This window comes from Typopeltis vanoorti, chromosome 20, assembly GCF_054136105.1.
Source record: "Typopeltis vanoorti isolate ZY-2024b chromosome 20, IOZ_Tvanoo_1.0, whole genome shotgun sequence".
Lineage (NCBI taxonomy): Eukaryota > Metazoa > Arthropoda > Arachnida > Uropygi > Thelyphonidae > Typopeltis > Typopeltis vanoorti.
The window spans coordinates 78,101,356-78,128,654 of record NC_143568.1 but is presented as its reverse complement, the minus strand read 5'-3'; the positions used below and the strand labels follow the sequence as shown (position 1 = coordinate 78,128,654).

At 36.1% G+C, this 27,299-nt stretch overlaps 1 protein-coding gene across 3 annotated transcripts in view; it reads left to right on the top strand.

Moving 5' to 3' along the window:
* sud1 (Prolyl 3-hydroxylase sud1) overlaps positions 1 to 27,299 on the top strand; it is a 232,918-nt gene that overhangs the window by 202,182 nt on the left and 3,437 nt on the right. For 2 of the 3 annotated variants that reach the window (XM_090410657.1, XM_090410658.1), the window contains exon 13: positions 10,415 to 10,473. In XM_090410657.1, the coding sequence (XP_090266783.1) occupies positions 10,415 to 10,473 (59 nt within the window). Of the gene's footprint in view, positions 1 to 10,414; positions 10,474 to 21,159; positions 21,340 to 27,299 lie in introns of those variants that run through there. The other variant, XM_090410660.1, reaches the window with a different exon arrangement.

Here is a 27,299-nt window from a genome sequence, read left to right as displayed (position 1 = left end):
TCTAAATTTTCCCAAAATATTTTTGTATGTCTCACAATCATTTCCTACTCTGCTATTTAGATTCCCAACAAGGACCAACTTTTCCTTTTTCATTGTGTCAGTTGCTTTTTCTAAAGCCTCAAAAAAATTCCTCCACTTCTACCTTAGTAGAACCTTCTGTGGGACCATAGGCACAAATAAGTCTCATTGTCCAGTTCACCATTCTCATATTTGCCCACATTACTCTACTTGAGACTGACTGCCATTCAAGAAGATTAGCCTCATATTTTGTGTTGAATACTATGGCTACACCTTCTTTTCCTTGATTGTCATTGCTTGAATATAACATTTTGTATTTATTGCTCAGAAAGATCTCACCAGTTTTTGTCTTTTTTGTTTCAGTCACCCCTATTATGTCGATCTGGTACTTGTCTAATTCCTCAGCTAGCTCCATTTCTTTGCCATTCAGGCTTCTTATGTTGATAGTATCGATCTTTAACTCTGGTGATGTTGAGTTGGGGTGTGTTTTCAGATTTGTTCCAGTAGCTGACTTTCCACTGTTCGCCCTGGTTCCCTGGCAAAAACAATGGTGGCCTTGTTTAACAGGCAATGCCCCATCCGGCATGAAATTTTATCATGTTGTACCATCATTTTTTATTTTGGTTTAACCAATAAGAATACAATTTGGTCGGCTAAATCCCAAATTGCCAGCCCATCCTCGTTCATTCAGTATCCACGTAGATACCAACAGGGTGCACCACGAGAAGCTGAGGATTGGAAATTAGGTTAGAAGCCCTGGTCGGTTCTCCTCATTCCTTTAAAGGCTATGTGGAGGTCTCCTCTCAGTTATACATCTTTTCAGTAGCATGAAAAATCAGAGTCCATTTGTCATGATTCTCAAGGAAGTGGTACCCACAACAGAAACATGTAATATTTTATTTTTAATAAATAAATTAATGAATTAGTTTTAAACAGTATTTGTTGCACTTTCTTAGAAAGAAAACTTCATGTTTTCCTATTATGGGCATCTCTTACACAGGTATAAAATATGATGATAGTTAACTGTCTTCTGTTAAATGTTAATCAAGTATCATCGACACACACATGCAAACTACTTTAAGTTGCTACAAATAGTTAAAAAGAAAAGAAAAAATCTGTTATACTTAAACTGAAAGAAATTATTCTTAGAATTGACACAACACATATGCAGTCATAAGATTCGCTGTTGATCTTGTAAACATATGCTTCACACTCCAAAATGTTCTGGTTGAAACTTTTAATTAAAGTCAGCTTTAATTAAAAAATTGACATCTTTTGTAAGTTCACACTGGGTTAGTTTTTCTAGTCTAGGTCTGTTTTGTGTAATATAGTTAATGCCATATGTACAGCATATCCTGTACATGTGGCATTAACTATGGTAGAGTAACTACACTTTTAACATTTTTGCATTTCTTTTGTTGATTATTTTCACATCTTGGTTTCTGTCTTGACTACAAATCTCATGGTGTACCATTCCATCCCTGTTTATTGAAATTTCTATTCTCTTTCGTTACTATTTGAGATATTGCAAACTCCTCTGAAAGTTTTGAAGATACCCTGTTTTTTAGATGGATGGTAATGCCATGCTGTATATCTCCTGGTCTGTTTTTTCTATAGTTTCATGGGTAAATTTATTCTTTTGGGAGATCAAAACCAGGATATCTAAAATAGAAGAGATCCATATTTTCAGTTTGAGGGCAAAGCATATCTTTGGAGATATGTTGTGAAATAGATAGTGCAGGATATCTACTATTTAGTGATATCAGATTATCTTACATTATTTTTTTAGTGGGAAGGGGTAACTTTTGGTTTTATTATCTATCGTGATGTAAACATTTCATAAATGTACAGCAAAAAAAAAAAAAAAAGCATTATTTGTTGAAATTAGAAATGTTTATATAAGAAATCTTTGTATACTTATGACACATTGCAAACTGTTTTGATTGTGATATTTATTTGTAAAAAGGACTAATCTCTAATTTAGTTTATTTCTGTAATATAAACTTGAGAGAAGAAAATGTCGAACTTTCCAACTCCATTGAAGAACTGCAGTTTTATCTATAACAAACAACTTTCATCTGTCAGCAGTAGTGTGCTTGGACAAAGATGGTACTTCGGAAGAGGAAGTTGAATTAGTGAGTGAGAGTGAATAATAGAACAGCTGTTGTGTTGATTAGAACAGAGGTGATATTCTAAAAGTTGAAGTTTATGGGAGAAAGAGTTTTAAATGGAGTTTAAAAGGAATTCTTAAGCCAAAAAGGTGGAAAAGAGCATTATGAGGGAAACATAGCCCCCCCCCCCTAAAATCTCCCTCAAAATGCTTGACTCAATACAGAGGAAAGCAATTAGACTTATTAATGACCCATCTCTTACCAACCCACTCCTCCCACTTTTGCACAGACATTTGGTTTCTTCAATATGTGTATTCTAAAATATTTCTATGGGAAATGTTCATCTGACATAACATCAATAATTCTCCCAAGCTCATTGGAACACGTGCAGCTGCTGCTCAACATCCCTTCACAGTGCACCTTGAAATCCACAGAACAAGTATACTTGAAAAAAGGTTGAGAAAGATTGTGGAAAAGAAACTTGGAGAACAAGTAGAGGTTCAGGCCAAATAGAGGTCATCAAGATCAGATTTCACTTTAAGACAAATAGTTGAGAAATCATGAAAACATAACAAGGATCTGTATTTCAGTTTTGTAGATTTGGAAAAGGCATATGACAAGTTCATCATCATCATCAATTTCTTGATGTTTACCCCCAAGGGGTGTTCATGTTACTATGACAGCACACCTTAATTAAGTTTACATTATTATTAATCTCCTATCTACAATTTTCCTCCAAATCAATCTATTACATATGAGCACTCTAATATTGTCATATCTAACATTTCATGCTTGTAAGGCACTTCTGATTGATACCCAGACCTTGTTCTTCCACTGCGTCTCTTTCCTGCCGTCTTGGTATCAAACATTTGTTTTGCTAATCTTTCTTCACCCATTCTATTTAAGTGGCCATACCACTTTAGATTAGCTCTACTGACACATTCTTGAATGTTAATAATGCCAGTTTCCTTTCTAATATCTTCATTTTTAATATGATTCTGCCATTGATGCAATCAGTTCACTCCCTTAATTTTTCTCAGAACCCTCATATCTGTGATCACTAGTCTTTGAGCAAGTGCTTTATTTCTAACCCAAATCTCAGATGCATAACTTAAAACTGGTTTAAACACTGCCTTGTGTACTGCTAGTTTGTTGATTTGGCTAATTTCTCTCTTATTCCATATAAATTTATTCAGCTAGCTAACCACCATACCAGTTTTGCTTATTCTTGTCTGTTTCCAGATTTAACCTGCTGTCTTTATTAAAAACTGTGCCTAAATAGCTGAAATATTTTACTTGTTCTATAGGATCTCCATTCAGAATGCAGCTGAAGTTTTCTATGCCCCTGTCTGTTTTCACGCCAAAGTTGTTACAGCTGTTATTCAGTTTAGTTAGTGAATTTTGGAGACTTGCACTAGTTTAGTTTAGGAGTACATCATCTGCATAAAGCAAAGAGCTAACCAAGATTTTGACATTTCCAATTCTAATATCAGGCCCGATGCCAATTTTTTTTCATGATATGATCCATATAGATGATGAATAAGAGTGGAAATAACATGCATCAATTTTACATCAAATCATCTTCCTGTATTTCAATTCTAACTGCTGACTGACGACTTAAATATAGACTATGTATTGCTCTATATAATGTTCTTTTCATCCCATATAATTGTAGTGTTTTGAGAAGCTTTTCTCTGGACACCCCGTTGTATGCCTTCTCCAGATCTACAAAACTATAGATCCTTGTCATATTCTCACAATTTCTCAACTATTTGTCTTAAAGTGAAAATCTTATGTTGACAACCTCTGTTTGGCCTGAACCTTATTATTCTTCTCCAAGTTTCTCTTCCACAGTCTTTCTCAACCTTTTTTCAAGTATGCTTGCATAAATCTTTCCTGGAATTCTTAGTAGAGAAATTCCTCTGTAATTCTCCCATTCAGTTTTATTCCCTTTTTTTTTTATAGATGGGCACTATGAGTGCTCTACTCCAATCATTAGGAATTTGACCTGATCAGGCCCTCTGAATTACACAATGCAGCCAATGCAAAACTTTTATACCTCCATACTTATGCATTTCTAGTTGAATATCATCTGCTCCAACTGTCTTTCCATATTTCAAGTGCTTGACAGCTTTTTCTACCTCAAGTATTGATATGTACTTCTCTTTGCATTTGTCTTGAAAATTTTCTAGTATGGTTCTGTCACTGCTTGGCTCATTTAACAGTCTTTCAAAATAATTACTTCAGGCATCTAGGATATCTTTTTCTTTCATTTCATGTCATCTTTGTTCTCTTTCCTCCATGTCTGAGCTTCTTCAATAGTCTCCAGAACATTTTGCCACCTTCCTGATATTTATTTTCTATATTCTTACCAAAGTCTTTCTATGATTTTTGCTTAGCTACTTTTACACACAATGACACACATGTTGCCAAGAGAAAAGCTGCTCTAAATGCTGCAGTAAATGGACATTATATCAAGCATTACTTGGTCTATATTTGACTGGTTAGTCAGTAGCTAGAATTGAAGGGAGTATAGGTGGTTTGATGTTAAATAAGGTGTGATACAAGGCTGTATACACTTCTAAATAAATCCAGTACAAGTCTGCAAGATTTCCTGACTAAATTGAATAGCATCTGTAATAAATTTGGTATGAAAATTAGCACAATGAAAATAGTCAGAAACATTGAACAACATCAACTTTATCCTGAACTGAGAATCTGTAGATTAAGTAAAACATTTCAACTATTTAGGCACTTTTAGTGAATCTGGCAAGTTAAATTTAGAAATAGGTAGCAGAATTAGTATAGCTGGTATGGTGGGAAGTGAACTGAATAAATTTGCATGCAATATGAGTGAAATTAGTGAGAACACTAAACTTGCTTGTGTTCAAGCCAATTTTAACTTATGGATCTGAGAGCTGGGTTTAGAAATAAAATCCTTGTTCAGATACTGGAGACCACTGATATGTGAGTTCTGAGAAAGATTAGGGTAGTAAACAGAGATGGCATCGATGTCTGTATCATATTAAAAAGCATGGCTATTAGGAAAGAACTTGACTTTATTAGCATTTAGGAATGTGTTAGCAGAGCTAATCTCTGTTGGTGTTGCTACTTAAAAAGAATGGGAAATGAAAGGTTAGCAAAATGAATGTTCTTTGCCAGGCTGGCAGGAAAAAGATGAAGAGGAAGATGATCTATTAGAAGATTTGAAAGTGCATTAGAAAACAGAAATATAAGATTTGATAATAATCAGGTTCTGACAGATTTGGAGAATAATTGTTGATAGGAAGTTAGTAATACTGTAATGCAGTACTATTATAATATCCCATATATTACCTGAGGGTACCTATCAGGAATTTGATGATTTCATTCCATCATTAGTATTCATACTAACAGTCATGTTTAAACAGCACATGATTAATGTGATAATTTATTGACAGTTCCAGGAAAAGCACCTTATATCGGAGTAGTCGATGATATCACATTACTGGATTCCTTTAAATTGGTCGGATATAGGCTGATGTAATACTGCATTGTGATCACATGCCCAATATGACATTGCTGTCACATATGGGCTTTTTCCCATTATAGTCATAGCATTGATTCTACTGAATGTCTAATGATATTATTATGGATATCTAACCATCATGTCTGAAAGAATACCATAATTCCTAAATAAAGGACTGTGCAGTATGTATATATCTCGCAGAAGTATATCCCAGAATATTCATAACTGTTTGACCAAGTTGAGATCTGGTAAATATCCAGAGCACTGATTCACTGGTTCAATATTGTCATGGAAGACTTGGTGTCAGTCTTTGAAGAGGTGCAGTATGTCTGAGCGTGCACGCGTGCGCACCCACAGGATATGTGTTTTCTGTAGACCAAAGTTATGCATTGGTATTATGCAGTTGGAGCCGTAATTCTGACTGGGAAGAATCTTATGTCACAATTGTACCTCTTTCACTGTGGATGCTTGAAACCATGCACAGGGATCCATTGACGTATTGTGTTTGTGCCACAGGTGTTCAGCTGCATGTTGCAACAGGAACTGACTCATTGAATTAGCCCATCACTTTTTATCTCTTTAGTGTCCAGTCTCTGTGCTGGACACTAAAGAGAGAAAATGCTTAAATTTTGTGTTCAGTCTAGTGACCACATTAGGTGATGACCTTCCTTGACTAGGCCACATCTTGTGCACAGTTGGCTCTGGAACAACCCATTGGATTCTAGATATGGGGGAATGCAGTACATAATCATTTGGAATATTGTACCTACACTCTTGTCATAATTGTGACATGAGATTTGGCAAAATTGCCTGTTAGTTTCCTCTGAAGGGCATTAATTAACAGTAAATCCACTTTGTTCCCTTTGACAGATGTTAACAGGCAGTGTGTTTGTTTGTTGCCATTAAATGTTTAGAATAGAACCCCCCTCTTCCTGCTTTGTTTTGGAAGGTTGCAAAGGTCTTTAAGTATTTTGTTTGTTTGTGAGGACATTCTTCATGAATTCTTTTCCAAGATCACCTGGATGTTACTCTCTTCCTGTAATTGAAGGACACAAGTAGCAGTAACTGATTTATTATGAGGAACACACGACATAAGTTATTTCATCACAAAATAACACTTGTTTTTAATACTTGATTCACGCATGTTAACAGGAAGAGGAGACTGAATATAGGTTCACCATCTATCTCACCAAAACTTTCCAAACCGCTAAATAGAGTCCTTTAATCAGCAAGCATCTCTTCCTCCATCTGATTAGTTATCTAGATATTTTCATAATTCGGCTAGAAACACAAGTACATATTACATATGTTTGTGAAATACCTTAACTTGCTACATCCCATGATTAAGTGTATACTCAAGCTTGAGGATAACATATTACATTTTTTGGATGCTGTAGCCTCTTGTTCCCAACCAAATTTATGTCACATACAGAATGTATTTGTAGCAAGTTTTTGTAGTGTAGGAACTGGATTATGGGAGTCATTATATGAAATCTTGTAAGTGGAGAACATAAATGATACACAGATTACAACTGACTCTAAACATGAACTGGAAAAAAAAACCTTCCTAATTCCCAATAGATTTCTATCTTTTTGCTTAGTTTCACGTATAATTTTTGATATTCATAGTTGTAATATATTGTCTTCATAACTGAGGCCCCAAGGAAGCTAGCTGTTCATAAAAACAGCAAAACCAGTAGATATGATAAAATAACTATTTCAGCACGCGAAATAGCACCATGCAGATAGTCTTTTATTATTATTACTGTTGTTATTATTATTTCATGTGCTATTGACACCTGAACCTCATTGGTAGATATGCTAACTACTTGGTAAATTATACTTATCAAGGAATATAATTCCTTGATAAGTATAATGACCATAATATAATACTTGTAAAATTTTACCTTAATTTATGTATAAAAGGTATATAAAATCAAAGAACACTTATTTATTTTATCTGTTTATCATCATCACTACAGAAGAGATTTAAATATTAAAGATTTAAATTTAAAGATTTAAATCTCTTCTGTAGTGATAATGATAAACAGATAAAATAAATAAGTGTTCTTTGATTTTATATACATAAATATAAATTTATGTATATAAATTATGTATAAAAAGACCACGTTGTTACAGATAATAATTATGAGTGTTAGGGTTTAGACACTTGTCTACTGTACTCTGAATCACTATCAGTGATTGCTTGAAGGATGGAGACTGCTCACATCAAAAAGTTATTTGGTGCTAAATGAGTTCTGTCAGCACTGTTTGGGAATGAAAAGTATTAGAGGATTTAGAGGAAGATACACTGCTTGGAAAGAAGTCAGTGGACATTATAGTGTGAGGAACAAACAGCATTTTGCCAACCTTAATAAGATGTAGGACCACCTTTCACTGCGATGACTGCAGCAATCCAACAGAGCATACTTTCCACAAGTGTACAGTAGCAATCAATGGAGATTTTGGACCAATCTTCATGTAGGCATGTAATGAGGTTCTGGACTGTTGTGAGATGAATGGATGGCCCTTGACCTCACTCAACGCTCCAGTTCATCCCTTAACACATTCGTTGCCACGCTACTTCGGCATAGTCTGTTCCCGTACGCCGAGCAATTTCACTTCTTCAAGGTCAGTACGGTAATCTCGTTGCCGGCGGTAAGCGTCATACGAGTATACTCGTAGTTGGCTTGTGCAGAGCATATACCATCTATGAGAATACATAGTTTTGATGCTAGCTCCACAAGCCAAGCATTTTCACTTCTTGAAGATCAGTACAGTAATCTTGTTGCCGGCGGTAAGCATCATACGAGTATACTTGTAGCTGGTTTACCAACTACGAGTATACTCGTAGTTGGCAGCGAACGTGTTAATAGGGTTGAGATTAGGACTATGTCCATTCATGTCCTGAAACCATGCAGTTACAGCCGTATGAAGCAGTGCATTGTGTTGCTGAAAGAGACAGTGGTCAGTTCCATAGAAATGCGACAAAGTAAGAAGCATTGCTTTGTCCAGAATCTTCAGATACCTCTTGGAGTTCATTGTTTGTGACACCACAAACAGAGGTCCGAGGCCAAACCGAGAACAACATGACCATTCCATTACCTTCGAATTTCATAGTTGGGATCACGGACTCTAGGAATCCGCCACACCCGTCCATCTGCTCTGTAGAGGGTGTAGTGTGATTCGTTGCTCCATAACACAGCTTTCTAAGCTTCCACATCCCACATGCTCTTTGCACCATTGGCAGTGATGCTGCATGTTGGTTCAGGTAACGTGGGGCTTTGCATATTGCAGTTCCTGAAACCCATGTTGTGAGCCTCAGTTCTGAATGTTTTTGTGCAGATCCGTGTTCCAGTTGATGCCTAGAACTCCACATTTAACATGTCAGCAACAAATGGTGGTTTTTACATATTTTCCTTCATAGTACATTCAGTGAATGTGGTGGGTTATCCACTATGGATAGCACTAGCAGTTAATTCCATGGGATTCTATCTCAGTATGGTATCACTGATTGGCCTTCAACTTGGCATCCTATCATAATGCCTCTTTCAAACTCGGTAAGTTCCCTTCTCACAGCCATTTCACCTGGTCATAGTTGCACTGACTTGGGAGTATTATATTCCTCTAATTTATACCAGCTACAAACATGACTTGTTACATGGTATGATGCACCTTGCCTATGGGGGGGGGGGGGGGGGGTCTGACTTCTTTCCAAGCAGTGTATACAAATTATGGTGATTAGTGTACATTATTTCAGTGTAAAATGGATTCATGTCTAAACACTTTGATTTACATGAAAGCTGAAGTTATTGTGCATTGGTTTTTGAATAGTCAAATTTTATTTATTTATTTTTCTGTGAATTTTGAATGTTTAAAAGATAATTAATACAGTAGTCCCCCCCCCCCCCCCTTATCCACAGGAAATACCTTCCAAGACACCATACGGATACCTGAAACCGTGTATAGTATACTGAACCCCATATGCACTATGTTTTTTTCCTATACATATATACTTATGATAAAGTTTAATTTGTAAATTAGGCACAGTAAGAGATTAACAACAATAACTAATAATAAAATAGAACAATTATAACAACATACTGATAAAAGTTATCTGAATGTGAATGGAATCTTAGCAACCTCAGCATGTTTTTTTTTTTTTTATTATTTATTTATTATTTTATGAAGCCAAATTGCCAGCATCACTACTCTTGCGCTTTGGAGCCATTATTAAATAAAATAATGATTGCTTTGAACACAAGCAGTGCAATACTGCAACAGTCGATCTGATAACCGAGAACTACTCAGAACAGAACAGCATGCAATTTAAAAATTATGAACTGTCTATTGCTAAAAGAAAGAACTATATGGATTTATTTTGGCAATGTAAAATTACACAGGCAAAGTGGATATTAGATCCAACATTATTTCAAAGCCAAATGTTTGTAGAAACTATGAAAGTTTCATAAGTTGACCTGAGAGCTTACGAGAATACAATCCTCAGTATCCCTGAGTTGCTTAACTCAAGGATGCAAAGGATTGTATTTTGTAAGCTCTCAGGTCAACGTACGAAATTTCATATTTTCTATAAACATTTGGCTTTGAAATAATGTTGGATCTAATATCCACTTTGCTGATGTAATTATAAATTGTTTATTTCTGGAATTTTAAATTTAATATATTTGGACTGGGGTTGACTGCAGATAAGGGAGGACAATGGCATTGATTATTTTGCTATTGTTATTGACTTCTGTAAACTTGTTTTTTTTCACAGATTGGAAAGTTGATTATGGTGGTTATACATCCTATATTGCTAAAGGAGAAGATGAAGAGGTTAGTGGGATTTCATATATTTATTTATTTTTAAATAGACTCATCAGTCATTGCATAAATATTTAAAATAATACGGTACTCTTCCAAATATGTGTGTGTGTCACAAACAAGCACTTAACAGGAGTTGTATCTGCAAATATAAGTTTCTGTGGTTTAGCAGTTCTGTAGGAAGTTTTCGGCATTGAGATCACATTATTATGTAATTAAGATTTAATGAAATATTAAAACTTACAATTAAAACCACAAGTTTTGTAAGTCGTAAAAGTTACATCATCAGGGGTACTGGTGCATAAAAGGTTTACATAACAAAAGCCTATTAACAATTAATTACACGTATTAGATGTTTTTGATAACTTCACAACTGTAACATATTGATAAACCAGAATACAAATGGTAAATTTGTTACTGTATGCATATCATGCATACAACACATACTGTAACAAGTTTACCATTTGTATTCTGGTTTATCAATTATATGTTACAGTTGTGAAGTTATCAAAAACATCTAATATGTGTACGTAATTGTTAATAGGCTTTTGTTATGTAAAACTTTTATGTACCAGTACCCATGATAATGTAAGTATTATGACTTATGAAACTTGTTGGGTTTTAATTTTTTTTTTTTTTTTAAATCAAACTCTTGAATTACATGATAGTGTGGTCTCAATACTGAAACCTTCCCGCAGCAGTTGTATCTCTCTTAAAATTGGATGAATGTAAGTAGGCATAATGCTATGGAGAAAAGAAACATTACCTGTGTTAAATAAATTAATCTTTATCATAGAATTTTTGACTACATATCTAAAGCATCTTTTAATTGTACTTGAGTACAATTAAAAAATGGAACACAATGATATACTGTTAACAAAAGGATTCTAAAATTTGCCATAATAGAATAGCTTTAGTAAAGTAACAAATGGTCATCCAATTCCTAAATTTAAAAAGTTTTACACATTGAAAAAGTACTATCTGTTGTAAGGGAGATAAATGTAGGCCATCAGATCTATTTTAGTTTGAACAATGATGTTTCATGTTTCCTTATAAAGAAGTTTCATAACGAATCTGTTCTTAATGAGGACTTTTATCTTATTCCACAGGATTCTGTGCTTAGTAGAGTTGGCATGTTTAACAAGGCGAGATTGTTTATGTTCAAGATACTTGATATAATATTTATCTTCCTCATGATGGACAAAGGCAAATTTCCCAGTGTTCAAAATAAGATAGATCACAAGAGCAAGTGATCTGGTAGATACCTGGAAAATTAAGTGGAGGAAGCATGTCTTTTGGTGAGGAAGTGAAGATTTTTCTGACAGGATGAAATGCCACATAGATGTTGAGAGTCTTTAAAATTTTCGCAGTACCTTCAGATAATCCTTTAATTTAGGGAAGGAAGTGGGATATGCATTTTGCCTTGAGCAGAAGAGGTCAGAATCCTATAGCTGTTGAAAGTTTTGTCAATAAAGAAACCATTTGTCAGGAAAGTTAATTTGATGTAATGTAGTTATTTATATAGTAAGTCTTCTTTAAAAAATGAGCTTGATCTATTAAGGTCTCAATAGCTCCAGTTTTTTTACTAGGATGATGATGCGACTTTTCTTCTTCTTCTTCTGCAGCTTCTCCCACTTATGTGGGGTCACTGTTGATGATGAGTCTCCTCCACATCCTCCTGTCTTGGGCTGTCACCACATCCAAGTTCATCCTCAAGTCCTCTTCTACCAGCTCCTTCCATCTCTTCTTTGGCCACCCACGCTTCCTCCTCCACTGCACATCCATCTGCATGACCTTTCTTCCTACATATTCTTCCTTCCTCCTCATCACATGACCAAACCATCCCAACCTTGCCTCCTGTATCTTTGCTCCTAAGTTCGTAACTTTCACTGTTTCCCTCACATAGTCATTTCTCAGACGATCCTTTCTGGTCACACCGCACATCCACCTAAGCATTCTCATCTCTGCTATTTCCATCCTGCTGATGTTAGTTTTCCTCAGGGCCACAGTTTCTATAGCATACGTCATAGCTGGCCTCACTACTGTCCTATAGATTTTGCCTTTCAGATTGATCAGCACCCTCTTATCGCATAACACTCCAGCCATCTCCCTCCAGTTCCTCCAACCCGCTTGTATCCTGCATCCCACTTCCTTCTCAGCTCCTCCATCTTCTTCACTGTTGAACCTAAGTATCTAAAGTCCCTCACCTTCCTGATGACATTTCCTTCCAGCTCCAGATCTGTCTCCTGGCCACCACCCACTGTGCAACACATATACTCTGTCTTACTTCTGCCCAGTCTCATACCTCTTTCTTTCTTCCAATACTTTTCTCCATCTTTCCAGTTTAGTTCCCGCTTCTTCTCTTGAATCTGCACACAGCAAGATGTCATCTGCATACAACGTTGTCTAAGGCACATCTTCTCTCACCTCCTCCATCACAATATTAAACAGAAACGGACTTAATACTGACCCTTGATGCAAGCCAACTGTTACATGAAAACTTTCTGTCTGTCCCAGACAGGTCCGAACACTTGTCTTCACATTTCTGTACATCTCCCGCACCAACCTGACAAATTTCTCCAGAACCTTCTTCTCCCTCAGACACCTCCAGACTTCTTGCCTTGGCACTCTATCATATGCTTTCTCCAGATCAATAAATGTCAGATGTAGCTCCCGTTGTTTCTCTCGAAACTTTCCCATCTGCCGTAACCCAAAGATAGCATCTGTTGTTGATCTACCAGGCATGAAGCCAAATTGTTCCTTTGCAATCTCCACCTCCTTCCTCTATCTTCCATCAAGAACCCTTTCTAGGATTTTCATTGTGTGGGACATCAACTTTATTCCTCTGTAATTTTTACAGTCTTGTGCATCCCCTTTACCTTTGTAGATGGGGACAAGAGTACTCTCCTTCCATTCCTCGGGTATATTTTCCTGTTGGCAAACTTTCATGAACAGGTCTCGCAGCAGGCCAATTCCCTCTTCCCCAGTGCCTTCCATACCTCCACTGGAATCCTGTCAGGGCCCACCAGTTTTCCATTCCTCATCCTCTTAATGGCCTCCGTCACTTCCACTCTACTGATGTTCTGCACCATCCCCTCAGAAGGCTGCCCATCTTCTCTGTGAGTCCTTGTATTTTCCTCATTCAAAAGTCCCTCAAAGTATATTTTCCATCTGTTTCTTATGTCCACATCCCTCCATAATACTCTTCCTTCAGCATCTTTGATCTGCCTCACATGTAAGATGTCCTTTTCTGCTTTATTTCTACATTTCGCTAGTTGGTAAATTTTTCTCTGTCCTTCCTTTGTTTCTAATTGATCATACAGATCTTGATATGCCATGGCCTTCACCTGTGCCACAATTCTCTTGGCTTCTTGTTTTCTCTCTCTGTCCTCTTCCACTCTTGACTCATCCCACTTCTGCTTTGCCTTCCTCTTAGCTGTTACTGCCACTTGTACATTATTATTTCACCACCAACCCTCCTTCTGCTCTCTAATTTTTCCAGATGTCTCACCAAGCACCTCGGTTGCACAGCTCAGGATTACTTTTGAATTATGTTTCCACCAATCTTGTATGCTTTCCAGACCATCCGAAATCCTCTCTACCCCCCCCCCCCCCCCCTCCCTAAAACCATTCCTCACACTCTCTTCTTTTAAGCAAACCACTTAATTTTCTTCATCCCATGGCTTCCAGAGGTTCTTATCTTCGATCTTATTTTAAAGTCTGCTCACAGCAGTAGGTGTTGCTGTGCCACTTGATCTGTTGGAATTACTTTACAAATGATGATGCGACTCTGCATGAATAAAATGGCCTTTTTGAGTTTTCTTCCCAAACACTGAGAACTGTTATCTGGTTGATGAAAAATTAGCAGATCCAAAAAAGGGTAATTGGTTGTTACCTTCTTCATCTAAAGTATTTAGTTTGGAAACAAAATTTTCTTCAGTTTGTGTTTACAGTTTATTTTGAATGGTAAAATATCCAGAGTATATAATAAAATGATAAAAGTTTAACAATATTAGAACAAAAATTTTGCTTGTGTAATTTGATGGTATCTGTGATGGTAGCTGACATTTCAGCTACTTCAAATAATGTGATTAGCTTAGAGTGAAACTAAGCTAATCACATTATTTGAAGGGCTCAAATGAAGAACATACACAATTTGCTTCTGAAGTCGAAAGTGTTCTTAATATGAGAAGATTTCCTTGTGCAAGTAGAAAGTAAATTTAACAAAGCCTTGGATATACAGTATGGGAAAAAAAGTACTGAACTTCAACAATAAGCAGTACTAAATAACTACGACATATATCGTTGTAGTTATTTAGTACTGTCCCCCCCCCCCCCCCTCAAGGAAATTCTATTTTCAGTTTATCCTTTATCCAGGTGTATGCAAACGAAGTTTATGAATGAAGTATATTCATATTTCAGCTACTACTTATATACAAATACAATTCATGTGAAGTTATCAGCCTTTATATACAAGTAGCTGAGTCGTGAATGTACCTTCATGTGCAAACTTTGTTTACATATACTTGGATAAAGAATAAACCAAGAATATAATTTCTTGGGAAGTTAAGTATAAATCCTTGGATACTTTATAAGTAGGACAACCAATACTGTCAATAACAGGTCTTAAAGAAATGCCAGGTTTGTGGGCCTTGGAAGACCTATAACCTTGAGGTTGTACATAAAAGTTCTTGAGTTTTTTCCCTTTAAATCATCATCTCAACTACAGACATTGGCACTGAGATTATTAGGAAGGAAGTGGTTTAGCTTTAAAAATAATTTTGGTACTCTCAAAGCAAATTCTGCTAGCAGGATTAGAAGGAACAGAATTTAAGCCTCTGTCTTGCCAGCCTGGTTGGCTGAGTGGTTAGCATAGTTTGCTCTCCAGCCAAAAGGCTGTGAGTTTGAATCCCACCATGTTTGTGAATGTCTGCGAAAATATTAGTGGTGGGCAGTAGATAGCGTTGGTGTAGATCAGTGTTTCTCAAATATTTCCTACAACGGAACACTTCACAAATTCTGAAATTTTAACAAAAGGCACTCATGATTTAATCTTGGAGGGGGGCCGAGTTGAATTGACAATTTGAGAATAAGACAAAGACTGGACAGTGAGACTTATTTGTGCCTATGGTCCCACAGAAGGTTCTACTAAGATAGAAGTGGAGGAATTTTTTGAGGCTTTAGAAAAAGCAACTGACACAATGAAAAAGGAAAAGTTGGTCCTTGTTGGGAATCTAAATAGCAGAATAGGAAATGATTGTCAGACATACAAAAATATTTTGGGAAAATGTGGAGAAAAGAGCAAAGCTAATAATAATGGCAAATATTTGTTGGATTTCTGCTCAGGACATGGACTGTTATTACTAACACCACGTTCCAACATAAAAATGTGCACAAATTCACATGGAGAGAAGAGGCAAGGAATAAGAAAAGTCTCATTGACTATGTTATTGTTGATAGTGATGTTTTCTCCCTGGTGCAGGACACCAGAGTGTACAGAGGATTTGAAATTGGAAGTGAACACTATTCAGTCTTGAGCAGGATAAAATTGAATTTCATATTGAAAAGAATAACATGTAAGAAAGTTTTAAAGCGAATAAAAGTTGAGCAGCTTTCATATGTGAACTGTAGACTAAAATACACAAAGATTATTGAAGAAAAAATGAAATAGTTTGAGAACAGAAACCAAACCTTGAAGATTCAGTGGCAAGCCTTGAAGAAATCCCTGATTGATTCTGCTAGAGAGGCATGTGGTGAAGTTGTCTGCAAGGATAGAAAAATCAGAACTCCATGGTGGACACAGGAAGTTAAAGAGGCATTGAAGGAAAAGAAGAAAGCATATCAAAAGTTCCTGGCAAATAAGTCAGCTTGTGCTCTTAGAGAATACAGAGACAAATGTAAGAAAGCTTAACACTGTGTAAAACTAGTTAAACAAAAGTCATGGGAGGACTTTGGCAAGAACATAGAAAATAAATATCAAGAAGGTGGCAAAATATTCTGGAGGTTGTTGAAGAAGCTTAGGAATGGAGGAAAGACTGCTGTAAAAGGAGTTAGAGATGATAAAGGTGACATGAAAACTGGAGAAAAAGATATCCTTGAAGTATGGAGTAATTACTTTGAAAAACTGCTAAATGAAACAAGCAAGCAGTGATGACAGCACAGTGGTAAAAAACACTGACCAGGCATGTAGTCAGGAATACACATCCATACTTGAAGTAGAAAAAGCCATCAAAGGCTTGAAATGTGGAAAGGCAGCAGGAGTAGTATTCGACCAGAAATGCTGAAGTATGGTGGTATAAGAGTCTTACATTGGCTGCACTGCATAGTTCAGAATGCCTGGACAGAGGGACGAATTCCAGATGATTGGAGCAGAGCTCTAATAGTACCCATATATAAAAAGGTAAATAAAACTGGATGTGAGAATTACAGAGATATTTCCCTACGGTTGAGAAGATATTTTCCTAACGGTTGAGAAGAATTGTGGAAGAAAAGCTTGGTGAGGAACAAGCTGGATTCAGGTCAAATAGAGGCTGTCAGGAGCAGATCTTCACTTTACGACAAATAATGGAGAAATCATGGGAATATAACAAAGATTTGTATTTAAGTTTTGTCGATTTGGAAAAGGCATATGACAAGGTGCCAAGAGAGAGAGAGAGAGAGAAACTATTCAATATGCTACCGTTATATGGTGTCAATGAGGCATTATATCAAGGAATACTTAGTCTTTATTTGAGGTTGTAATTCAGCAGTTAGAATTGAAGGAAGTACAGGAAGATGGTTTAATGTTAAATCTGGTGTGAGACAAGGATGTGCATTATCCCCTCTGTTATTCATTATCTATATGGATCACATTATGAAGGAAAGTGGTATTAAACATTATATCAAAATTGGAGATGTTAATGTCAGCTCTTTGCTTTATGCAGACGATGTTATACTTCTAAATAAATCCACTACTAGTCTGCAAGATTCACTGAATTGAATAACTGTTGTAATAAATATGGTATGAAGGTCAGCAATAAAAAGACAAAGACAATGAAAATAGGTAGACTCATTGAAAATGTCAACTGTGTTGTGAATGGAGAATCTGTGGAACAAGTAAAACATTTCAGCTACTTAGGCACGATTTTTAGTGAAGATGGTAAATTAAATATAGAAATAGACAACAGAATCAACAAAGCTGATATGGTAGGAAGTCAATTGAATAAATTCATATGGAATAAGAGAGAAATTAGTCGAAACACTAAATTAGCTGTATAGAAGACAGTGTTCAAACCAGTTTTAACTTATGGATCTGAGAGCTGGGTCAGAAGTAAAACACTTGACCAAAGACTAGGGACTGCAGATATGAGAGTCCTGAGCAAGATTAGAGGCGTGAACAGATGGCATCAATGGCAATATAATAAAAACAAGGATATTAGTAAAGAACTTGATATTGTCAGCATCCAGGAATGCATTAGCAGAGCTATTCTCAGGTGGTATGGTCACGTAAACAGAATGGGCAAGGAAAGATTAGCAAAACAAGTGTTCTCTGCCAGGTTGGCAGGAAAACGGCCCAGAGGAAGACCAAGATATAGGTGGATTGATACTGTACAAAGTGCCTGAGACGATAGAAATGTAAGATCTGGTAATGTTGGAGTCTTGACAAGTAACAGACTGATATGGAGGAAAAATTGTAGATAGGAAGTTAGTAATGATGTATATTTTTCATGTAGTACTATCATATCCTGTACACCCATTGAGGGTACATGGCAGGAATTTGATGATGATGATGAATACACACTATGCATTGCCTACGACCTATGACTGAGCATTTGCAGTGATCGCCATGATACATGATACCTGTGATCTCTGGCCCGGCTCAGGCAAAGAAAGTATCACCCGAGCACTTCTTCTGTTCACGACGGCCGTGATTCCCGAGAGCCAGAGGGTATTCCCACCTTATGTGACTGCTAGTTCATAAGTAGTATAGAAATAGAAGACACGACACAACATAAATAAAAAAAAAATTTGAATTTTAATTAGGAAAAGATTTTTGGAAGGAAAAATCTTTTCCTTATTATTTTTGAAAAAAAGACTAGAAAATTTTCTAGTCTTTTTTTCCTTTATCATCGGTCTCGTATTCAGTGTAAAGCTAAGCACGCACTATCGCCAAAGCAGGCTGTATCGCATTGCATTGACCTTCATGACTGCACGTTTCTAGAATACGAGTAGATACTTCTGTACTTCATTCGCTCTCGGCTGAGTCAAGGCCAGCACATGTTGACTTTAATAGCACAATTCACATGCAGAATGAGGAGCACCTGATTTTGAAACATGTTTGAACTTGTAGCAGCATTTAAAACCATTCCAGGCTTATATTAATTTTGATTATTTTTCACGGAACACTTATTCACTTTCTGTGGAACACAGTTTGGGAAACCCTGGTGTAGACGATGTGATTTACTGTAGTTGGATTTGAGTGGTAGAGATGGAGATTTGTAAAGTAGGTGCCCTCCCTCAATGAGTCTTTGAACTCCTTGGAGGTGTCCATAATGAAAACAGTGACAAGTTCATAGGAGAAATGATATAATCTTGATGCTTAGATAATATTAAAATTTCTTAAGTTGTCAACCAGATATATAATAACTAATTTATCAAAGTTTCTGATAATACTAGAAGCAGGAGTTCTGGAATAGTACCAGTAATTCAAATATATGTTTGATTGTCATGAATGGTATCAAAACAAATTTGTAAGATACTGATAAAATATGGAAAATGATATTAAATAAATAATATTCTTGGCTCTCTTAAAATAGAAATCAGCTGTATATCAAGGATGCTCTAGTCTTGTTTTGTCTACAGTTTATTGCAGTCATTCAAACCAGATTTATTATTCCTTACAGAGCCTCAGCTGGCACCCTCAATAACAATATTTCATCTCAGCTGCCTAAACCATGTCCTCCTGTCTTTCCACTATGAAGGAAACTGCTTGTGCCATTCATCACAACTGATATTCCATGTCAGAGAATGCAAAATCTAACACAGATAGTCCATCCACCAGAATGCCTCCTTCCTATGGTTTGTCTGCTGTTTTGATTCTCCATATCCAAATACCTGCTCATACCAAATTATAGCAATAATTCTTACAGGAATGACAGCCTTTGTTCTCCACCCCCATTCCACCCAAAATAATCACTACCCAAGCCATGGTTCTCTAACAAGTGTGCCAGATCAGTTCAGGGAAAAACAAATTAAGTGTACTGCAAAATGGCTTAAGCCTACAATTTCTGCATTGCACTCAGCCTATACTGCAGCTCAAAAAAATAAATAAAATATTTAAAAAAAAATCTAAATCCAGATTTGATTTTGAAAGGACCAAGTGCTGCATCTTTCTCTTATGCAAAAGGCACTCAATCATTCTCGCTCCTTGCCAAGGCCAGGTGCAAGTTTTTCCATTCATGTTTCTACCACTCTATCTAAATAGTTTCTACTACTCTATCGAAAAGTTCAACTTAAACTTGCCATTTAAGTTTGAATATATCAAATGTTAATATTTCAGCCGAGCTAGACTAAAATGCAAGGAAAAATCTTGCCAAATTTAGTTGAAATTATCTTCAGAGGAAGCAACTTCACCAACCTACAACCCCCCCCCCCCCCCCAACCTCCATTTTAGTGTAATTGGGCTGAAATTGTCAATGCAGCTTAAGCATTGCCAGCAACAGTAATGCATACTATAATAAAATGATCTGCTACTAACAAACTGTAGAAGTATCTTGGCCTGAGTCTAATTGAGCTAATGTTATTTTAAGCTCACTGTTATTGTTATTAGTATGTTACACCTCCAGGGAATCCAAGAGCTCATTGTGGAGCTGCTTACATTATAAATTGTAAAAGCTCAAAACCTTCACCATAGTGAAATGGAATTTCCTAATGACATCACAGTCAGTAGACCAAGAAAATGGTGTAAATTTTATTTGTTGAAAGTTTGGTTATATTATAAATTAAAGATGTCAAGAAATTATATTCTTGATTTCATCCTTTATCAAATGGATAAAAGCAAGCAAAGTTTGTGAGTGAAATAACCTCACAACTGGACTACTTGTGAGGCTAATGACTTCACATTAGTTGCCATAGTATCCCATAATGCAAAGCACATATCCTTACAGACAAGTATAATGCTATGCATTATGGGAAGCGCCACTACCTAGACTGGTTTCGACCTTTATTGAGATCTCATCAGGAGTCAGACCCAGAATTGATACCAAGATTTGAAGTAATGCAGAAGTCATATTTCCATATATAAGTAGTCAAAAGGTGTCACACCTTATTACTAAAATACTCTGGATTAGAGATAGATGTTGAAAGGTTTTTCACTTGGTTATATTTTAAATTAAATCCATACGGATATGTATCTTCCTAATGAAATTAAACAGGTGCAGATCGTACCATTAAAATGAAAATAGTTTTTTACCATAGGGATAAAGAATCTTTCAACCACAAAAACCTTTATTACCCACAGTCCACAATCTTATTTTTATTCTTTCTAATCATCTTTGTCTTATTATTATCATATGCAGTATTTCTTTAATAAGAAACTGATTAAAGAAATACTGCATTTTGTACCATTTTCCTTTAATTTACAATTCTAACAGAACATCATCAATTTATTATTAGACACACATTCAAAAGAATAAAGAATAATGATTTTTATTATTGCAGATGTTTTGGCCAGAAAGTAACAAGCTCTGATCTGTGTATCAGCATGTATTGCAAGGTGAAACTAGAATAAAGAACGTTAATCCTATTTACAGAATTCTGCCACACACCGGAGTGCTACCATATGGGTGTTTACAAAAATAACGAAATTTATTTGTGAATACATGTGTCTGATAATCGTTACACTGTCACAAATGCCATTAAATACTTGTTTAATTATCCTTCATGGGGAGGAAATGACCAAGAAGACCGGTAAACTCAGCAAACTCTCAGTTCAACTAGGTAAGGTATGAGAATAATTTCCTTTTTAAAACAATGCCATGACTTGAAGTTAATTCCTAACTTTGCTAAAATTGGCAGATGCTTATTATTTACACCAATGCTAGCCATGTGCTCATTTGCAATTAACTACAACCACCAAATGAGATCTCACTGTCAACATTCACATTTCTGATCTTAAAGAGACTACACCCTCAGTCTTAAATACCGACCTTTTCAACATGGTTGAAAAGGTCGGTATTTAAGATCGAGGATGTATTAACAGTCCTTCCAATGATCTTCCAGTAAAAACAGGCACATTCTCAACTGCAAGTTTGACTCACTTGCTCAAAAGCAAAAACCAACTAAGGTCAACCCGGCAACAAACAGATGGGTTGTCAACATATCTGGACATTTCCTCACTCCTGCAGAAACTTCAGTACCTGCCAAAGGACATGATTATGTTATAATGCTTAAAAATTCCATATCCAGATTTCTCGAATAACATTGAGAGGAACTTAACCACTTTCTCAAGTGATGATGCTAATAAACTCCAACTAGAAGTCTCCTCAGGAGTCAGCCTTTCTCCTCCAACTTGTCTCCAGCTGAGATCAAGGCCATAAAATCCTTGAGACATAACCAGCTCATCATACCTAAAGCACACAAAGGAAAAGCTATAGTAATCATAAGCAGTACTGGGTACAACAGAAAAATTTCCTTCTATTAAAAGATCAAACCCCTTACCAGGAGATTACTCAGAATCCTTCCAAAAGCAAAATCAACAAACACATTTCTTTACTCAACAAAGTGATGAACTGGGACAAAGACTATCAAAAAAATGGAAGAACCCTCACATTTCTATGGCCTACCAAAAATCCACGAAGAAGTCCCACTCAGACTGCATAGACTGCTTAAATTCTGTTCCTTCTAATCCTGCTAGCAGAATTTGCTTTGAGAGTACCAATGTATTGTTTAGCCATGAGCTCTGAAAAATTCAAAAGTTTTGTTGAAAAAAAAAAAAAAAAAAAAAAAAAAAACACTTCAGCTTACAGACATCATGGTTGGTTTTAGCATCCAATCCTTGTTTACCAGTGTACCTCTGGCCAACACTCACCTACTGTTATCAGAGGAGTTCCCTCCAGACATAGTTAAACTTTGCCATGCACTCAGGCTGTTTTATCTGCAGAATTTTTCAATTCTGCAAACAGATTGAAGGAAATGATATGCTAAGCCATTTATCACCTGCAATTACCAGAATTGACTTATAGAAGCTTGAAGACTTCTTATTCTCTTCAATATAACCCCATCCTTTCTTTAGGGTACACTGCTTGGATGATGTGTTTGCCATCAGGCGTTCAGACTAGGAAGCATTTCTATCAACTTTCTTAACCAAAATATTAACAGCCTACACCCACATGTCAACTTCACCATGGGAAAAAATAAGTATGGAAACTTAGCCTTCCCGGACATCCTCCTTTCCTGTATCTCACCTAGAATGCTTACATCTGTACACCATAAACCTGTCTTCACAGGCTGCTAATACATAAAGGATTCAACCTATCTCAAAAAATAGGCATCTTGAAATCTTTGCTCAATAGAGCACATGTTAACTGCTCCAGAACTCTGAAGATTCTCCAACAAGAACTGAGCACCATGAGTTCTTGCTGGATGATGCTCAGTAACATATGGGTTTTATATGAGTAACATAGTACAGAATGTAATGGCTTAACTTTAGGGTTTTAAACCTAAACATTTACAGCGAGTTCCTGTCTCCATACATTGCAGAAATCTCGAAGGCAATTGCAAGGATACACTTCAGTCTGTACATTCTTCCCTGTCAATGAAATCTCCTCCTGGTTATCACCCACAAAAGATAAATATCCCCTCTCTTTCTCCTCATTCCTGGTGTTCACCAATTCCAGTGCCTCTGCTCATATGTTACTGAGCACTAGATGGTGCTCAGTAACATATGAGTCTTATATGAGTAACATAGTACAGAATGGAATGGCTTAACAAGGTAGTTTATGCATCCTGAACACTTACAAGCCTAGCACTAAGAACCCTAAACATTTACAGCGAGTTCCTGTCTCCATACATTGCAGATATCTCGAAGGCGATTGCAAAGATACACTTTAGTCTGTTCATTCTTCCCTGTCAATGAAATCTCCTCCTGGTTATCACCCACAAAAGATAAATATCCCCTCCCTCTTTCTCTTCATTCCTGGTGTTTACCAATTCCAGTGCCTCTGCTTGTATTTTGGACAAACAGGATATTCAGTTGAAAAACAACTGCACTACCTGTGCAGTTGTTTTTCAACTGAAAAATTTGGCCTTTCTCTGAGAGTAGACACTATGACAATATCTTCTGTTCTACATTACCTAAATTGAATTGATTGGCTATTGATTGCCAAAATTTGGGGGAGTCTCATTCTCATAAATGTTTTCCTTCATTCCTCCCATCCTTTTTTTATTTAATATAATACTGTCATTAAATCATTTTATTTATTTTAATTTTTGTACTTCACAATTATTTTAATTTTAGTTTTAACCTTAATTGGTAACTCATTTTATTTTGTAACCACTAGTATGGTGACATGCTGATGCACTGATGATGACCCATTAATTTCTGGCCAAAAGATTTTCAGTAGTAGAAATTATTCTTGTGAATGCATATGTCTTAATAATTGTACAAATATCATTAAAAACTAGTATCAATTTATGCTACTGTTTATTCTTAGGTTTTTGTCCAATTACAAAGTGGGCTTGCTCAAAACAGCTGTGCCAGTCCCCTCATCTTGAGCTGACTAATGTTCATTTCATTTGTTTTCTTTCCGTCTGTAATGGAGGCAATGAATTATGAAGTTAACTGACTGCTGAGGTTTTCAGGTTATTTTTGATTTTAGTGGTACAGATCACACAAGTTCATTATGAGTATTTCAGATAATTGACATGAATTTAGGCTAATATAGTATTCATAATTTAAAGTAATTATGGATTTTCCTTTTTATACTTTCATACTTCACTAGTGTTTTCTTTCTTATATGTATATCAGGGGTGAATATTCCGGGTGTGCGGTGCTCATCCACGAAATATCAGTATCACCGATATTATATTTTTGCATTTATTCCTGTTAAAGACTCCCCCAGTTGTTTGTAGACTTCGCGCAATTCCTAAAATTGAACACAATATACTGTACTAATGCTTCATTATCCTCTTCACGAGGATAATAAAGCATTAGTGCTTCATGAAGAAGGTGCTTTTTGGTGCTAAACATTGCGTCACATTCGCGTTAATAGCACGGGTGTGCTTTCAAAATGCATATACCTTTGAGCCATTCGAAAAGATGTAAAGAGGGCGGAGCAGGTCAAATTCTTAGCTTTATAATATTTTTAAACCACTGAGAAGGCAGGTCAGGGTGAGCTAAAATTTTGAGCTCACTCAGCACCTAGCATCTGTGATTGGTTAATTTTAATCGACCCTCCCTGATCGATTAAAAATTCCACAAATTATAATCGTAAAATTGATTGAGATATGTAATCTTACACCCTCGACCCTGGGAATGCTTTGTCTGTCTTAAAATTTTATTATGGGTTGGCCTGTTGCAGAGTAGCCATAGAACACGTGTTTTATTGCAGCAATAAAATAAGTCTTCCTGTTTTTGGTTCATCTTCTGATTTGTGAACAGTGACTGGCTAGTTTGACCTCTGTGTCTAGTGAGTTACAGAGTGAAGTGTGAATTGTAAATTTATAGTGAAACAAATTTAAACAAAAAAATACATTTTTAAAAGGTAAGTGTATGTAATTTAATATTATTTTACTCGTTTGTTTTATGATTTCTTTGCTTTTAAACTGAAAAATTTAATTTAGGATTAATTAATTAGTTGATTTTTAATAAAATATGCTGGTCAATTTTTTAATATATGAAATTGTGCTAAAAACTATTAATTCTGAATACCTTTTTTTTCGAAGAATTAAAGATCATTAAAATCAATGCAAAATGAAAATAATATATTTATAGCTTACATCGAAAAAAAGCTAAAAGATGTTTATTGATGTAATTATTTAATTAAATCAATAATTATAAAAATTTATTGATGTAATTATTTGCCTCCAAGCCCCCCCCGAAAATTTTCTGTGGACGCACATCCATGCATACGGTAAAATCGACGTGAAATTTGTAGCGTGGGTTGCATAACCCACATGACAGCACACCCAACTGAAATGGGCACGCGACGCCACTGATATATATATATATATATATTCCATTATTGTTTGCTTTGCACTTTTTATGTCATGTATGTATTTTGTATGGTTCTTCCTGCCATTCCTTTGTGTACTGCAGTCACTATAGTTTCCTATCATTTCCTTTGTTCTGTTTCTTAAAATTACCTTTGTTCATTTATTGTTCCTGTCATAAATAAGCATTTTTTGTCATTGATGTACAATTTATTGCTATTCTGTTTCTGTCATTTCCTTAGATTCTCCCATTCCATTTCCATGAAACAATTTGTTTTCCCAAAATTAACTAAAGCAAACATATTTCTCTGGTCCCTAGAGATTTTTTATAGTGAGCATCTGTTGTATATGACATTTTGGTTGAAATCGTTTAAATGATGTTAGCTAGAAGTGTCTACGGATGAAGTATTCCCTTTCCTATTTTCTCTGTGATGACTGAAATCCTCATAGAAATATAATAAAGTTTACATGATTTCCGTCAACTTTAGGATGTAACCCAATTGTATATTTGTGCCCTGGATAAGCTAAAGGTTGAATAATTGGGAAGTCCTGTCTCAAGCTGAAATGCAACTTTTTCAAGCCACTTCAGGCTTCTGGTATATAGGGTTACAGCTTCACATGGACAACAGTGAAGTTCATTCCATCACTTAAACATCCATGCCCCAATGTGATTTGAACCCATAATTAGAGAACAGAAGCACAATCAACTTACAGGCTTCCAAGTACAGTAATTATTATTATTATTATTGCATGGACACCTCCATGGGAGACCTAAACTGTCAACCCAGTATCTATGAATGCTAGTGATGATGTAGTAATAGCTGCTCTTGGAAATTACCAAGCACGAGTGGTATAATGAAACAGCATTAAACAAAAATCTGGTCCTCACACTCTTACCCAATTTCCAGGAGTGACGCTTGTTTTATCCCCACTAGCCAAGTGCAGAAATATTTCCCCTTAATCAATCCTATAAAATCCTTTAAGTAACTTAAATTTTTCTGTTCCCCCCTTTCTCCCTATTAACCAACTTTAGCAATCCACAAACCCTTCTCATAGGGAGCATTCCATAAACCACTTGCCTCTGGATCCTGTCCACCACTTTCTAATCACCAAGAAACTCCAGTGACCAGACCTGAGCATAGATCCAGATATGGTCATATCAAGGCTTTATAAAGAGGAATGATAACATTGTTATCTCTGCTTGTTGGCATGTTCTTCAATAACCAAGTAATCCTGTGAGCTACTCTGGTGACTTTAGCAATATGCCCTCTGAACTTCAGCTCTCTATCTGCTACCCCACCCCACCCCAGATCCTTGGGTTCATCAGTTTCTTGGAGTACAGTTCTCTAAGTTGATACACAGCTTGTAATATTTGTATCCTAAAATGCATAACTTTACACTTTCCCCACATTAAATTGGCATCCATTACATTTTGCCCATACTGTCAGCCTATTTAAATCATCCTGCAGGCTCTCTACATCACCTTGATTAACTGTTACTCTACCCAACATTGCATCATCAGCAAACAACTGAATATCTCCTTTTAAATTATTTCCTATATCATCAGTGTACAAATTAAGCAGCAGTGGTCCAAGCACAGAATCTTGTAGCACACCACTAGTCACCTGCCTCCTCCATATACTACTTTT